Source organism: Thunnus albacares, chromosome 6, assembly GCF_914725855.1.
Source record: "Thunnus albacares chromosome 6, fThuAlb1.1, whole genome shotgun sequence".
NCBI lineage: Eukaryota > Metazoa > Chordata > Actinopteri > Scombriformes > Scombridae > Thunnus > Thunnus albacares.
In genome coordinates, this window is record NC_058111.1 from 10,629,962 (window position 1) to 10,646,819 (window position 16,858).

At 39.7% G+C, this 16,858-nt stretch overlaps 2 protein-coding genes across 5 annotated transcripts in view; both read left to right on the plus strand.

The window, feature by feature from the left end:
• stim1a (stromal interaction molecule 1a) overlaps positions 1-8,792 on the plus strand; it is a 29,994-nt gene extending 21,202 nt beyond the window's left edge. The window contains exons 8-14 of one of the 4 annotated variants that reach the window (XM_044353644.1): positions 780-957; positions 2,108-2,275; positions 2,974-3,074; positions 3,227-3,456; positions 4,391-4,471; positions 5,485-5,908; positions 6,345-8,792. In XM_044353644.1, coding sequence (XP_044209579.1) covers positions 780-957; positions 2,108-2,275; positions 2,974-3,074; positions 3,227-3,456; positions 4,391-4,471; positions 5,485-5,908; positions 6,345-6,855 — 1,693 coding nt within the window. In that variant the 3' untranslated portion in view covers positions 6,856-8,792. Of the gene's footprint in view, positions 1-779; positions 958-2,107; positions 2,276-2,973; positions 3,075-3,226; positions 3,457-4,390; positions 4,472-5,484; positions 5,909-6,160 lie in introns of all 4 variants that reach the window. The other 3 variants (XM_044353640.1, XM_044353641.1, XM_044353642.1) reach the window with 3 other exon arrangements.
• Positions 8,793-9,939: 1,147 nt separating this feature from the next.
• Positions 9,940-16,834, plus strand: LOC122984238 (protein sel-1 homolog 3). Its single transcript, XM_044354572.1, has 23 exons — positions 9,940-9,945; positions 10,045-10,519; positions 10,814-10,940; positions 11,048-11,169; positions 11,270-11,385; positions 11,479-11,540; positions 11,639-11,771; positions 11,859-11,994; positions 12,103-12,240; positions 12,972-13,177; positions 13,271-13,450; positions 14,093-14,212; positions 14,363-14,503; positions 14,609-14,671; positions 14,760-14,933; positions 15,041-15,168; positions 15,255-15,338; positions 15,429-15,519; positions 15,646-15,733; positions 15,814-15,923; positions 16,037-16,164; positions 16,270-16,372; positions 16,592-16,834. The coding sequence occupies exons 1-23, from the start codon at positions 9,940-9,942 to the stop codon at positions 16,679-16,681; spliced, it is 3,021 nt and encodes a 1,006-aa protein (XP_044210507.1). The 3' UTR covers positions 16,682-16,834.
• Positions 16,835-16,858: the final 24 nt, after the last annotated feature.

Consider the following 16,858-nt stretch of genomic DNA (forward strand, 5'->3'; position numbering starts at 1 on the left):
CCACCACCCACATTTTCCATAGCTAGCCGTCCAGATCACCTTTCATTTCTCTGTGCTTCTGTACTCCCCCTGCTGTTGAGTTTAGCCAGATAGGAGGAGAGTGCTGCTCCCTACTGACTGAAAGATGGTATAACTTACTGTCATTAAATGTAAGAAAAAATGTTTGGAGTCTAAAAATAGAATTTTGTTTTGTTTTTGTTTAGTCACACTGTAATATGCTAACCCTAACCAATTAAGACTTCATTATTGTGATTAGCTGGATCAGGATTAGAGTCTTTTGACAGAAATCCTAAACTGACATGTATGTGTGTGTGTCTAAGCACAAATAATTATGTCATGGGTGACAAGCCCCTGTTCTGAAAGTAGACTTTTTTTAAGAGGCTCATCTAAAAATATCCCGCCTACAACCCAACACATATATGTTCTGGATACTACAGGGGCATTGGGTATCACACTGTACTGTTCTAAAATTGCACGCCGACAGCTGTTCCCATTCTTGGCTTCGCTCCTTCTGATGTCAGTTTATTGTGAGCTGCCTAGCAGCTGATTGTGGTTCTTTGCCTTCTACATGCTAGCTATTGTTTCCGGTGATGCATGGCTGATGCAAGTCCCACATTCTACACATACATGGTACTCTCATGCTTACATGTCATGCCTAGCCACAGAAAAAGACACTTACACCTACTACGCTACCTTTCTTTAGTTTGACCTTATCCAGCAGGCACTGGTGCAAACTTAAAAATAATTATATTCCTCTTTGTCACCCTTCTTGTCTTCAGGCTGCAGATTGCCCAGGAGGAGCACCGTACAGTAGAGGTGGAGAAGGTGAACCTGGAGCAGAAGCTGAGGGATGAGATTAATGCAGCCAAGCAGGAAGCCCAGCGATTGAGAGAACTGCGTGAGGGCACAGAGAATGAACTAAGTCGCCAAAAGTATGCCGAAGAAGAGCTAGAACAGGTACTATATTGTACAATCATGAATGTGGTCTAAACATAGATACTGAAACAGAGTGAATAGTGTGTTATTAACTTCCAAGGTGGCATCTGCACAGTATGTTTAGGTCTGTCATATTTACATTGGCTATAGTATAAATACACCCACTGAAGTCTTTGTCCATTAATAATTTGGCAGGATCAGCAGAGTACAGCCCACACAAGTAAGCAAAACAGGACTATCACAGTGATCTAAATCAGACACTTGTGTCACAGTTGTTTTTTTTCATTCGGAAACACAGTGATAAATTGGAAACATGCAAGGCGTTCAGACTTAATATGACACATCTGTGGCATGGCCCACTCACCACTTGCTTGCACTCCTGCATATGCTGACAAGTGTCCAGCGCCTTCTCCCTGGATCCTTCAGTCCTTAACTATAAACATGTTTTCACTGAGTTTTGGAATATATACTCACTTTATTAGGGACACTTGTACAGTCTGCAATACACCACCACCACCCTCTACGACCTCAATAATAAACATAAAGTAGTAATACTGCCTTTCTGACAATGTCAACAAAAACTTCTAAGCTTTGTGAAAGTAAAATTGGCAGAATGTATTGGAATGCATTAGATTACACAAGTATTGCTAATAAATTGGTCGGTGAATGTATATTGTCAATGCAGCCTCACTCAGTGACTGAAAGCACTACTGTAACTCTTCATGCAGTTGTTACTAAGAAGAGAGTAAACTCATATTTAGTTTTGTAAATGAGTAAAATTAATGTATAGTTGCTTCTTCTGGCATACTGTGCCTATAGCTGACATGGCAAAAATGTCACATTTGTAAGTATTGTTTAACATATGTGTCCTTTTTTTCTGAAAACATATGATTCATTGTTCTGTTGCAATTTCATTGTTTAATTACATCAGTGCCCTGAGAGTACAGGTCCTTGTATATTTTATAAAAATTTTGTCAGTTTTTTTGCTGGACATATATTAAATGTTTAATTTAACTATGGATATTTGTATCTTAGTCACGGAATTTCACAGAACTCTTGCAATTCTCCTACTTTTTCAGAAAACACCAATAAATTTTGCCAAGAAAATGCTGCTACATCATACCAAGCTTTACGTGTTAATTTGTCACCTAATGTTTGACATTTGTCGTAGGTACGCATGGCGCTGAAGAAAGCAGAGAAGGAGCTGGAGTCACGGAGCGGCTGGTCACCACCAGAGTCTCTCCAGAAGTGGCTGCAGCTCACCCATGAGGTGGAGGTGCAGTACTACAACATCAAGAAGCAAAATGCTGAACGGCAGCTCCTGGTGGCCAAAGAAGGGGTAAGCATGTAAAAACCTGAAGGGGTATGCCATTCTGTTTAAAATATATAGTTATATTGTTACAGTCCATTTAAGATTTATTAATTGTATTCCAGAGAAACTGTTGCAAAGTCTCCAGAGACCTAAGATTTAACCTCTTAAACTCCCCAAGGACATCCTTGGCCAACATTCCTGTCTTTCAGAGGCTGCAGCTAGCATCTATTGTTACTGACCATGTCATATTAGCTTGTCAGGAAGGAGGCTAAATAGCGCCTCAAATGGCATCAACCCAAAAATTACTACAGCAACTTATGAGACATAATAGAGTATGGGAATGGCCATCATATACTTCCATTATAATATTCTTATACAGCCCTTACACACCTAAAAACAGACAATGTTCATTACAAATTTATTACTAGAAAAACTTGAGCTGCATCTCAAATTAATCTTCAGGTTCCCAGCTTTCCCCCTAAAGATCCCCCCCCAAAAAAGACAAAAATTGGTCTGTAGTAGGAGGGGGGGAGTGGAAGAGATTAGTATCTGGATTTGAATTTGTTTAAATTAGTTGTTAATGTAATAAATTTGATGATACTCAAAATTAAAGCAGGTTGAATTACTATTGAACTGTTGTACCTGGGAATAAGATGCCCCTTTAACATAGTGTGTGGATAATATCAATACAGCAGAGATCAATGTTGGGTCTTTGGTGTCCACAGGCAGAGAAGATAAAGAAAAAGAGGAACACTCTCTTTGGGACTTTCCATGTGGCTCACAGCTCCTCCCTGGATGATGTGGACCACAAAATCCTGGCAGCAAAGTAAGTCAGAAATATTAAGGGTTCAATACTTCATCCAATTTTAGAAAACTTGTCCAAGCAGTATATTCATTTGTAAAAATGTGTTATTTATACTTGGCATACAGGAATAGTTAATAAGTTTTCTCTCCACTTCCTCTCCTCATCTCTTGTAGACAAGCCCTGGGCGAGGTGACCGCTGCTCTGCGGGAGAGGCTGCATCGTTGGCAGCAGATAGAGATCCTCACAGGTTTTACCATCGTCAACAATCCAGGCCTTCCCTCGCTGGCCTCATCCCTCAACCTCGACCCCACCTTCATGGGCGGCAGAGCTACGCCTCAGCACTTCATCATGTCCGACGACATGGACGACTTGGATGAGGATATCATGCCTGGAACTCTGCAATGTAAGAGTTCAACCGAATCTGTCGGCCATTCTGTGGGTATTGGCAAACGAACCCCTAAACATTCCAAGACCCTGCTGGGGAAATCCAAAAATCAGCCCACATGAGAATTTGGACCTTTTCTATGCCACAATTACCTGAATTTGTCCTTATGACCTCCCTGGTGATGGAGGTAGTGAGGGTCTCATGTCTACAACTGAATGAGTGTTGTTTTGCATTTGTATAATATGTACCATGTAAATTCACATAATTGTCTTGTTCTTTTACACATAATTCCACATGAATGCCTTTTTGTTAATTGTTCTCATTTTGGATCAAAGTGTTTACTTGACTCTGAGTCAGTTATGGAGACTGAAGACTCCTGTGACTTCCTTCTGGATATTGAACTGTCAAAAAAATATACTTCTTAATGAGAACAAGTTTTTGTGCTGACCTATTTGTAGTGGTTGTGTCCTAACATGTTCTACATCATCTTTTGAATCTGCTCTTGGTCAAACAGCTGCAACAAAAGTAGAAATATGACATGCAGTCAGGACCCAGTTACCTCCTCCTCTAGAACGGATGAAATTTAGATGTAAACAAAAAAAATATCGTCCACCATTTTTACTTATTCTTTCTTTACAAAAACTTCTCATTGATACAGCATTACTCTTGAGCAAACCACACATGTCACATCTTTATCTGATCAAGCAAACCAATATAAGTCAGGTGACCATAATGCTTTGTAACCATGTCTATATTTGACTTATTATTATGGCAGAACTGTACACTTAGAACGTTTGCAGGGGAAAGTTGTACTCCAGAATCCCTTTGCAACTTCGATAGTGAGTAAGTCTTTTAATCAGCATTAATTGCACTCCCTATCTCACTCCCCTCTCTCCCTCCACCACCTTTCTTGAATTTGGCCCCTACTGCTGTCTCATTGGCTTTACTACAGATGGCACCCGCCTGTTGGAACGACGAGCCAGTGACCTGTGGTCAGTCTGTTCAGACTGTCAGCCCATGTGGAAATATTCCGGTTGGCCATTTATTTACGCACCACGTCCGCCCTCAATCCTGACATCCCCGTCTCCTCCCTTGTCTCAAATTCACACAGAGCTGTAATAATTTGTAATTGACAAAGTAGACTGTAGATGAACACAGCTGAAAAGGAAAAACTATTCCATGCTGTGTTCATCGTAAAACACCCCTGACCCTGCCTTAGTCACTTGCTTGCCACATATACTTCCTTAATCTTGTCACCACCCAGTACACACCTGCTTTCTTCCCAAAGTGATATGTCACTCACTCTTGTTGTAAATGGGCACTTCCTTTCATAATTGGCTACTTACTGTTTAATATTTTGCTTATTTGAATTGGTAACTCATCACTGTCGTCTCCCTTTGTTTTATTTAATATTTTTCCTTGTAAGGAGAGATAAGACAGAAGAGTTGGGATTTCATTATAATAATGTAATGTTCAGTACAAGCACAGCTATAGTTACTAGCTACTCTTCATATCCACATTTTACAGGTAAAAACATAGGATCATCTTTATAAAATAGCATTGTTATAGATTAGACTACCTAACAGTATAAGTTGTGAAGATGACCTCTGCGTTTACAACTTTAAAATCTGCTTACATGTACATATCAATAGATCAGTATTCCTGTTCCAATAATATATTTATGATAAATATAACACTGTAAATGAGAACAGTTTGCATGATGGGTACTTTTACTTTGATTTTTTAGTACATTGAAGTACATTTTGCTGCCAATACTTATGTACTTTTACTTAAGATTTTCAATACAGGACTTTTTCTTGTAATGGAGTATTTTCATTGAATTATTGCTGCTTTTACTTAAGTAACATATCTCAGTACTTCTTCCACCACTGCTCTAGTTTAAAGTCAGTTTTTCTGAAAGATGAGTGCAAAAGAAATTTATCCCAGCACCTGACTATCTTTCCACTGATCTCCCAAGTACAATCCTGTCCGTCAGACTTTATTCCATGAGTGGTTGATGATAATGCTGTTGTTTTGTGCCCACAGCTCCCAGTATGATGTCCCTGCGTCAACGCCACATTGACCCCCAGCTGGCCATGGGCTCCCAGAGGTTGGTAGAGAGTTGCCTGTTGGCGGGGCAGCAGGGAGAGGGATCCCCATACCCATCCAGGTCTAGGGCTACCTTCAGACAGTCACGCAGTCAGTCATTTGGGCAGCTCGAGAGTCTCTCCCTGCCTCCTCTGTCCTCTGCTGTGTCTCACCCTTCCATCATCTTTACCTCGAACCCAAATCCTCAGTCCCTGTCCCCCTTGTCGTCTTCCTCCTCCTGTTTACCTAGCTCTGTGGGTGGGGCTGTAGGCCCTCATTTGTCCCATATATATCACACTTCTTTCCAGCCCATGGACCCCATTCCTGATTTCACCTTCTCAGATGTCTCCAAAGTGCATTCCTCATGCGGCGGCAGTTTCGGGTACCCATCTATTTCCAATTCTCCACACACATCGCATGTGCGTGGGTGTTTTTTGTTCACCAACTGCTATCATTTATTTTTTATTTATTTTTTTTTTTTTAACAAATGTATAGTAGGTACTTCTCAACAGATATTTGCCATGTTTTCTTAAGTTTTCATTTTTCTTTTGTTCATTTTGCTTTCACATTATTGCACCTAATGAGGTATTAAATGCAGGTATTTGTGCATTTACTCTTTTTCAACCTGTCGCAGTGTTCCTGGTGTTCTTTGCCTGCAACACTAACAAGTGTGGAGTTCCAGTGTCCAGGCTGTGCCCAGTGTGTCCATGGCTTTGCAGGCGTAGTGCAGATAAACCCTGGCATGCAAGGCTTCAACTTTAAACTGTTTTGGTCTGTTGTTTTTCTCATTTCCTCTAACTTGTGTTTTTTCCCCACAGGGACCTAAATCGCTCTGACTCTGACTCCTCCCTGTCCCTCTCTCAAGTTGGTGATCGGCTATCTGCTTACAGCTCCAAAGGCCACCTAATCAAGCCCACCTCTCTCATACACGGCCTGTCCGGCCGCGCAGATGACACCACTTCACTGCATGCTCACACTCCAAATGGAGGGAACCGCATTCATGAAGGCGGTCCTGTAGAGTCCATCCCCGACAGCCCCATACTCATGAAGAAGGTGTACGGCATGGAGAAGTCACCCAGCACGGGAGAGATGAACAGCCTGTCAGAGTCGTCCCGCTCTCTCAGCCCCAACTCCACTGAACCTGACACACCGTCGCCTACAGGAGGTCAACCAGGAGCCATGGGGGCAAAGGGCAACAGCCGCATCCCACAGCTGTCCGCCAAGAAGAGTCCACTGGAGGAGGACAGTGGCTCAACAGGAGAAGACACAGATTCCACTGCCAGCCGCAAGAAACACACCTTCAAGATCTTCAAGAAACAGAGGAAATAAGGGCTATATGAACTGTCAAATTTGTCTGACTGTATTCCTCTGGTCTGTTTTTGAAAAAAAAGTCTTTTTGGGTGGTTCTTTAATGGTCTAATGATGGCACAATTTGTTGCCATTGCATCTTTTTGTAGGTACAATGCCTACTCTAAGAAACTGTGGGAGCAACCAGCTGTTCAGTTTTATCTGCTTATTCGGTCAATGTTGAATATGTGGGGAATGGGTAGGTTTGTATATTGGAATGTAAAGTATTATTTATTCTGCAGGAAATTGTGCCAGTCTCAAAGGGAAATGTGTCTCCCAGTTGGTTTTTCTTTCTTGTTCTACAATCTATAACATTTTGCATGTCTTCACTTTTGTTTGACTGATAACTTGAATGCTCTTAGTGTTTGCTTGGTTCTTGTTGTTAACCTGCTTAGACAACAACTTGATGTTTCTTTTATTACTACCTTACCACCTAGCCTACAAATCCAAAGTGAATGCGCACTCCATTATTTTTTTTTTTCACTGACTGCTTCGTTTTTATTGATGGTGACAAGTTTTTCTGTCTTTTGTTGTATTCACCTTAGCAGAGCAAATGACACATTCTGGAGATCCTCAAAAAGACGAGTAGTAGTAAGCTAGCACTAGTATGATAGTGACTAATTTTTATTTTTTAAAAATTGTGATTTGGGCACATTACAGCAATAGTAGCTACTTGGTGTGATTGATTTAGACTCCCCAAAAGTGAAGGAAAAATGTATTTTTAAAAAAAAGCTAAATTTGCACCCTAGGATCCAACAACACCTGAATGACATCATCTTGTATACAAAGGGAGTTGGACAAGAGGAAAATCTTCCTACAAAGTTACAAAAGGACCATCATTTTGCAACATTAGACCTGATGCTTTGTTTTTAGTATCTACAGTTGAGTGCATGTGTGCATGAGTGTGTGAGAGAGAAGTGCTTTGCTTAAATGTCCAGCTATGAAACAAGTTTAACCACTGATTGACGTATCCTTTTTTCCTCACCAGAACAGGGGATGAACAAGCGCTAAAATGTCCAGCGTAGATGTACAGTAGATACTTTCTCATCGTTTGGCAGAAATGTTACCAAAAACATCATTACTAAAACATTAAATGTGTTACAAAGCTCAAAATACCCGACTCAGAGACTGTGTCACAATGAACTTGTATCTGGGTACATTTTAAAACAACTGATTTTAGCATAGACCTTAACACAATTTTTTTTTTTTTTTTTAAAAGTACGTAACTATGTTTTGATTTTGACAATCATCCTCTTACAAGATATTGGGGATCCAGTGTTTTCCACTGAATGTTCATCAGTGAAAAGGGTGTGAGTGCAGCTTGGATTTCGACTGTAGGCTCCTTCGACTCTCGGTCTTATTGTTTCCATTTTAATGATTACGTAGTTGGTCAATGAAAACTTCACAGCAACTACAGTCTGTCAGTGAGGAATGGGCGCTGGAAAGGGCTATAGTTACACAGCAAAATCAGTTGCTCGTTGTAAGAAAGAATTTTTAAATGTTGTAACCAATTTGTAAATCACCTTTTTATGGAAGATTTAGATCAATAAGTTGTGGAAGTAGAAGACCAAGAATCACATCAAAGTGCCAAATCACTATTACTGTCAGAGGCCTTTGTACTTAAAGTGTGTTCGGCCCTTTGAGCCCCTTTTACACAGAACACAAATCCACTAAGATATATACAGTATACACAGCACTGTATGTCTTGAGTTTAAATCCTGAATGTCAAAGGGGTATCATTTCTGTATTCAAGTATTGTCTACAGTATGTGTATTTATTTTATTTGTTTGTTGGTTTATTTAACAGGGACAGTACACATTAATAAACGTTGCTGGAAATGCACCAGAGTTAGCCAAGGAGCTATTTTTCATCTGTATCCCCTGGACAGATGTTACGGAGTCACCAGAAAAAAAACAGAATATAAGATTGAAATTACAAATTGATCCAAAAAGTTATCCTATGTTTACATTTTGCAAATGAGTACTGTCCTCAGATTATCACAACAAAGAACATTGTGCCAGTTTTACTATTAATAACTTTGTATGAGCACAGAACTATGCATCAGTAGTTGTAGAAGATTAGTAAAGTAGAAGGAATGGTACACTTGGGGTGCTCCTGATCAATGAACAACCAAAAAGTGCTGCAAGAGACACAGTTGGCCTCCCCCAGCCTCATAATGTAACAGGTGGTTTGGATGTATAAGACATGTTTAAATATTTTATTTTAGAAACCAGCTACAAAAAAAAAAAAAAAACAATTTCCTACTGGTACTTTTTTAAAGTGTCATTTGTACTCTTTTGCACGACAGCTATAAATGGATTATTCCATCTGAATGTGTGTGTGTATGTGTGTGCGTGTGTCTGTCTGCTCCCAGTATAATGCACTGTAATGTTGATGCATGTCAACTGCTGTAACAAAACCTATATTGGGTTAGAAGAGTGGATCAGCTTAAGCATTTGACTCCCCGCCCTGCTTTTCTTTTTCTTCATTTTGAGCTTCTATTTATGAATTCATACAGTATATTTGTACAGAGAAAATGATAATTTTGCATCTTCTGTGATGGTCTAGACTTTTATGGCACTCCTGCATGATAGCAATAAACTATTTTGAATGAAAGATGTGTTGATTTGTCATACAGACGTTACACCTCATACATGCTGCACAACCTTTCACATCTGGTGAAATATACAATTGTCTCTTTTTAAATATAATTTCTCAAGATGGCAGTGTATTATTATTATTACATGTAAATGTAGAATTTGAACAGAACAGGTGAAATAAATTAGTCAACCATGTCAAGTGTGATGTATTGGTATGTAACCTACAACACAATGATCCACCCTCACTGCACTGTGCATACACAAATTGGGCGGGTCTGTGTGCTGTCAAATATTTACCTAAGCACCAACCTACATGAGGTGGAACAGGATGAGGTGCGGATCTTGAGGTTCATTTCATGTTCTTGTTTCTTTGTAGCTTGGAAACATTTAATGGAAATATTAATGAAAACACTGGACCATGGATTTCCATACACTGTACAAATATATCTGTCAGTTTTGCCTCAGTATGCAGGTAGGAACAGATTTCCCTTCGTGATCTGTGATACACTTGTCTCTTGTGCTGTTGATAGATGTCAATAGCAACTATCTGCATGTCTTCTGTCATGTTCAGGTTGTCTTGGGTTTAGACTCAGTGACACTCCTGAATCCTCCAGAGGAGCCTCTGCCAGACTATGATTTGGAAATACTTTACTCTTGTGATCAATCTGCTACAGTACAGCTGGACTGTGTTGTGTGTTTTGACACTGGCATCACTTCCACTCTCCTGCTAAGGCAGTGGAGCTGTGTTCCCGGTGACCCTAAAATAAGGATTCTGAAGCTGAACCTGCCTGATTGGTTGGTGTATCAAGCTGATGGGATTGTTCCAGACTCTCAGTGGGTGCTGAGCTGTATCCTTCGAGCATCAGTCCGATATAGTGAATTTGATGACACTGAGAGGTCTAGTGCAGCTCAGGATGTGGCAACTTTGCAGCCTAAGCCTCCTTTTAGTCGACCTGTCAAACAGCATCAACTGTGCTTTGCCTGGAGTACACTAATGCTGCAATTAACACAACAATTTTTGAAGAAACAATGCCCTTTGGAGCAAGGTAAGCAAAAGCACAGTAAGGTTAAAGTAGAGAGTGTGAGATCAGAAGTTTTTGTCAAATTCAAATGTTTTTCTCTTAACATTTCTAAATCACTTAGAACAACCATGCATATAAAATATTTCAGGATGGGTCAACATTAAATAGTCATAATAGATATATAGTACCAGTCAAACGTTTGGACACACTATCTCATTCAAGGGAATGGGAAGATGTGTCCAAACCTTTGACTGGTATGGGATGATATTCTTCACTTGTAGTCCTGCAAACCCCAACTAAAATCTCTGTGTCATTCAGAGACAGTGCATCTGCTGTCTTCAGTATATGCTTCAACTGGAGAAAACTTTGGTATCATAAAGACACTTCACTCCTACAACAGTGAGGTTCTGGAGTATCTGCGTTTGAAATCCATCTCTTTTCCATGGTAAGAGACAGATTGTAACTTATATAGCCTATAATTTAGCTTTGGGTTCTATTAATGCAATCACTGTTTAGAGTCAGTTAACCAAGTGTGCATTATATCTTTGTCAGGTGTATGTTTTCCATCTGGATATTTGTGAACAGATACTGCCAGAATAACATGTGTGGAGTGTTTCATCATATAGACACACGCAATAACTACGCCACACCGACACTGTTCCTCACAAATTCAGGTATTAATAACAGTTTATTCTTCCTCCCATCCCTTTAAATATTCTTAGTATGTAACTGTACTGTACCATGATGTGGATTAACACTGGTCTCTCTGTACAGGCCAGATACATGTCCAAACTAGTGGAGAGTCTGAGGAATCGTCTGCATTTCTCTCTCCATTCAAGGTGCCTTTAAGTGAGTGGTGCCAGATCAGTGTTATGTTACAGGGTAGAACGGTGAGTTGTCTAATTATTGACAGAGGATATTATTACAGTACATAAATAATGGTAATACTGAACAATAAAGTGGTCCTCATCACTGTTTGTCAGGTAACTCTCTCCATGATCTGCATGGATAAGGAGCAGAGACTGGTTCATTCAATAGAAAACATGTAAGTTTAAAAAGTATATAAATCATATTACCGAAAGGAAAAAAAAGCACTTTGTGTTTTGCATATGTGTTGTAACATGTCAACATTATGTCTTACAGGATTAGACAAACTGTCAGGTTGGATGACACAGAGGGATACTTTGTGATTGGAGGAGGGAAATACATAAGAGGTGTTGAAGGTTATTTTGGACCGTTGGTTTACCACCGCAACAGAATATCACCTCACAGCACGGTAATACATAATACTGCAGTTGCCCACAGTTATTGTTTGTGTTGGCTAATTACTTCCATTGGATCTGATCATTTCTCTCTTCAACAGACTGAAGTCGTTATTCCGGATGTCATTAAGATTGTGAACCTGACCGGATGGCTGCAGACTTGCCAAGAATTTAGTCTCCAGATGAACTTGAAAATTAGTGGCTATTCTCTGAAGGCCAAACAGAGCACAGAGTCTGGTAGTAGGCTTATTATTCCACTAGGTGGTGCTAACATAATCTGAAATATTCTCAAGAGTCTATTGCAGACCTACACTATGAATTTGCAATGTTAATGTTGTGTTTCAGATAGCTGTTTTGATGCTTTCCATAAGTGGATGGTGAAGGACAGACTACCATCAAAGTCACAATGTGAGGTTTGGGAGGCAACTGTCCCTCACAGAAGACATGCTGCAAAACTGGCAAAGTTATTGGCTTTCAAACACAGTAAGAGATAACTTGCCTTAAATTTATTTGAATTGCTCTGGTACATAATTTCATGAGGTGGGAAGTAATATGTCTACTTAAGTACTGGACTTGTGTACAATGTTGAGACACTGCTTCTTTGTACAAAAGTATGGTGTGTTGTGAGATTTTACAATATTAAAACTTCTACTCTTCTACATTTATCTGATGGCTACACTAAGTTGCTTTTCAGATTAAACATTTATATTAAAAACCTGAGATAAGTGCACCATCTACAACACTGAAATACAGATTACAAGTCATCATATAGAAGATTTAACACCCTAAGGAGATTATTCTTCACAATGAGTGTGTTTACTTTAAAAAATAAGTATATTTGACTGTCAATATTTGTTTACTTAAGTATGTTTTTAAATTCAGGACTTAAATTTGTAAAGGAGAATTCTTTCATTGTGGTATAGTACATTAACTTAACCCTTTATAATCCAGTTTCCCCAAATAATTCATAATTCAATTCAAAATAATATTCAGTATCACCTCTTCACTGAAGCTGTTCTGTGCATCATTTTATATATATTTGCCTCAAATTCAGCCTGACATATTTGGTATCTTTGGAAAATTTGGGAACTCTACTTTATTGTGGGTTTGTAATGACTGACTCACTGGCAATCTGCTGCTTGTTAAATGGATAAGTAATACTTTTTCTATCACTGATGATAACAGTTAAAATCAGTTCAATTCCTGACTTGCAGGAGGAAAAAGGGTCAGCCTGCCAGCTGTAGGCAGAGCACTGTACTCCTTATCGCTTCATAAATTGGGTAGAGCAAGCAGTACCGAGGTGATCAGCAGAATATTTCCACTGCTGCTCCAAGCTGGCTGCTTAGCTGACAACCGAGCTCTGCACATGTCGTCGGTACTCTACAGCACTGAAATGGGAGTCAGGAAACAGCCCAATAAGGTGTGTGCTACTGGATTAGCCACAGTTAAAAGTATGCCTATGATGAACATGTCCACTATTTTATATACTCTCATGCTCCTGTGTTTGGTGCAGGCTTGGCTTCTGGCCCTGCTGGCAGCCCAGAAGGATGATCGATTGGCACTCTTGCACCTTGGGCACCTGCACTACCAGGGTCTCCATGGCGTCCCTGCAGACCCAGATGTGGCCTATGCATATTATGCAAACATTGCTAAACAAACAATTTCAGACCGTGTCAATCCCTCACCACAGCAGGTAATACACACACTGGTAAACAGATGCTTTGGTGTGCAGATTTTGCATATCTTGTTTAGTCCTAATTGAAAGTACAACATGTGATACAAAAAGATTTGTTTTTTTACATTACTGAATTATAGGTGGTGGTATGCACTCACATAGAGACTCTCAAATGACATTTTCTTTGAATAGCACATTTCTCCAACAGCATCATTTAAAGTATCCTACCAGATCTATTATCACTGGCAGTGTCAGACATATAGTAATTGTAAAGCAGAGGGTGGGAGGAAACGCTCACATCAAATCTACACATATTTTCCTTGTAATATGTATCTGAGGGCTTATTACAGCATATGAGCTGTGATATGTGATGTGATGTAAACACAGTGCACTCACACACATATTTTCTGCTCCCCTTATTGTGACTATAGTTTACAGATTCCCATCATCAATACATTTGTCTCTGCTGTCCATACAAAAAAAGATGACAGCATGATAACTTGGTAATATTACATTGCTCATAAGTCATATGCTTTTTATTTAAAGTGTAGAGCTGCATTTGTGGACTATTCGGAACTGCTTTAGGAAAGCAGGGAACAAAAGAAAATCAAAGTTTATTGGCATTCATGTTTGTTTTCTTTTTTTTCTTTCTTTCTTTAGACATTTGTTGAGGCTGTTTACTTAAACAATGAGGAGGTGCTGAACCTCCAGACCAATGAAGACCATCATATCTTCCAATGGTTGAGATTACAGGCACGCAGTGGTGCAGCTGAGGCTGAGGTACCCTGTTCAGTGGACCCAGATGCAGAACACACATTTTCCCACCATTTTCATTCTAAAACTATGAGTAAAGAAAATTTGAGAGACATTAACAAAGTGAGGACATTTTATCATTTTGTCTTTAGTAATAATTCAGCAACTGTCTTGCAGCAAGCGATTGCACAAATGCTGTTCTGGGGCCAGCAGGGAGTGTCTCCAAACATCCAGAAGGCTGTGAGACACTATGAAAGGGGAGCTGTCCAGTGGAAGGACCCAGAATCAATGTATAACTATGGAATAACCCTACTGCAGGTCAGATTTACATTTCCTGTACAGTTACATGCGATCAGCAGAAGCAGTACCAACTCATGATTATTATTATTGTGTATTGTTTCATATTCATTTGCTTTTCTGTAGGGGCATGGGGTTGAAAAGGACATCCCAAAAGCTCTCATTTTCCTGAAGAAAGCAAAGGACCAGGTCACCACTTGTTTATGAGCTTTCTCTTCTGAAAATCCCATTCAGCATTTGCACATCTCAGTGTTTCTCACAATCTTATGTCCCACAGGGTTTTGTTCCTGCAATCAACGCCCTGGCCTGGTACTATGAACAGTTTGAGCAGGACTATGTGCAGGCAGTGCAGATGTGGGAGCAGGCTGATCTCCTGGAGAGCTCAGATGCTGCTCTGAACCTTGGTATCATGTACTCACAGGGCCTGTATCCGGGACAGGCTGCTGACCAGGTTAGCTCAACTACTGTAAAAATGCATTTTGTAGTTATATACTAGTATGCTTGCACAATAGCATTGAGTGCTTATATCAAGAGGTAAATAATTTGTTCTTCCAACAGTACATGGCCTATAAGTACTATCTGAAGTCTGCAGAGAGAGGGCACATCAGGGGAGCAATTCTAGTCGCTGACATCTGGAACACTGGGATTCCCCGCCTCGTCAATAGGCGTCCATCCGATGCCATCTTGTTAGTTACTCACCCTTTTATGTATTTCACTTCACATTTCTTTGCATCTTTATGATATTCTGAGATCTCTTTTTAACTGACTGCAGGTGGGTCAAGTGGGCAGCTGAGCACAATGGATACTTGGGCAGCATCTTACGGAGAGCCTTGGATTCCTATCTGAAGAGTGACACGTAATTTTTGCCTCTATTCACACTTGACATGATCCTTGTCAGGCTACTTGATTGCATTTGCATCAAATTAATGTTCCAGCTTTTCAACAGGTTCAGCTCACTGTTATATTACATGATGGCTGCTGAGTTGGGGTACGCAGCTGCACAATTCAATGTGGCATATCTATGTGAACAAAATACAGTGAGTTATTGAAATGTACTATACATATGAAATTATTCTGTATTAACTGTAGTGTCATGGTAATGTTACTGTTTTATTAACTTTTCAGTCAATTTTTAAAATTATTTTAACTCTGTATGCTAATAGGGAGGTTTTCTGGATCCTGCTTTTGCATCGCGCTGTATGTGGAGATATTACAACCTTACAATCCAAAGTCAACATCCTGACACTTATGGTAAATAACTATCCTTTGAAACTTAAAGATTTGGAGGCACAAATATAAGCATTTGATCTCTTATTCTGTTATTTCTTCAGCCTTGATCAGGATGGGTGACCTGTGGTATGAGGGGCAGATTGATGGGCAGAAAGACTTGTTTTCTGCAGCAGAGATGTACAAACTGGCAGCACAAAGGAATGAGCCGCAGGTCTCCTTATTTTAAATTGATTTCTTGCTGTGTGTATATTTTCCCAAGTCTGTATTTATTCATAATTGTGAGTGTGTGTACATGTCTGAGTAAGATGTACTGTTCTTTCAAAGGGATGGTACAACCTTGGCCTCCTTGCCGAAGAGGGTTACAGGCTACCGCTGTCAGTATTGATTGAACTCGGCCTTTCAGAGCTGTACCTGGCAGACAAAACTGTGCTTCTAAGTGCTTTGTACAAAAGGTATGTTCAGATTATATGTGCATGTACATCAGTTGTGAAAGTGCAGTATACTGTTTACAACATATAAACTCTAAGAAGCTTTTTTCCCTGTTTTCTTCCAAAAAGATGCAGAGACACAGAAGATACAGATTCCTACTTGCCTTGCAGCCTTGCCCTCTTTAATGTATACATACAATCATTCCAAAAGGACTACAGTGCTGCTATTAAGGTTGGTGATCTGTGCAAATATCTGCCTACATACATATAGTTACTACTTTAGCTATTTGCTGTTGCTGGCAATGTAAAAATTTAAAAAAAGGAATAGAGTTTAGCAACAGGTCAGTAGGCATATATTGAAAATCAGGATTCCTGCAATGACTCCATCAATTAAGAAACCTTCCTTTATTGTAACATCTTGTTGACATTTTCCTCGTGTCATTTTCCACAGTATTCGACTGCCATTGCCGTAATTGCAGCTCCAGCGATATTCTTATTCATCCTTGGTGTGCTCAGGAGACGTGTCTTGTCTCTCAACTAGAACCAAAATTCCTATCAGGATTGTCAGAGCAACAGACTGAAGAACTCAGCAGCAAAGTCAACCTCCACCACAACAACACAGCAATATTTTGTGTCAGTTTACATGTGTGAATGTTTACTTTTGGATCAATATAAAGAACAACTTTAATTGTTATGAGAATGCTTGTTTTGTACATAT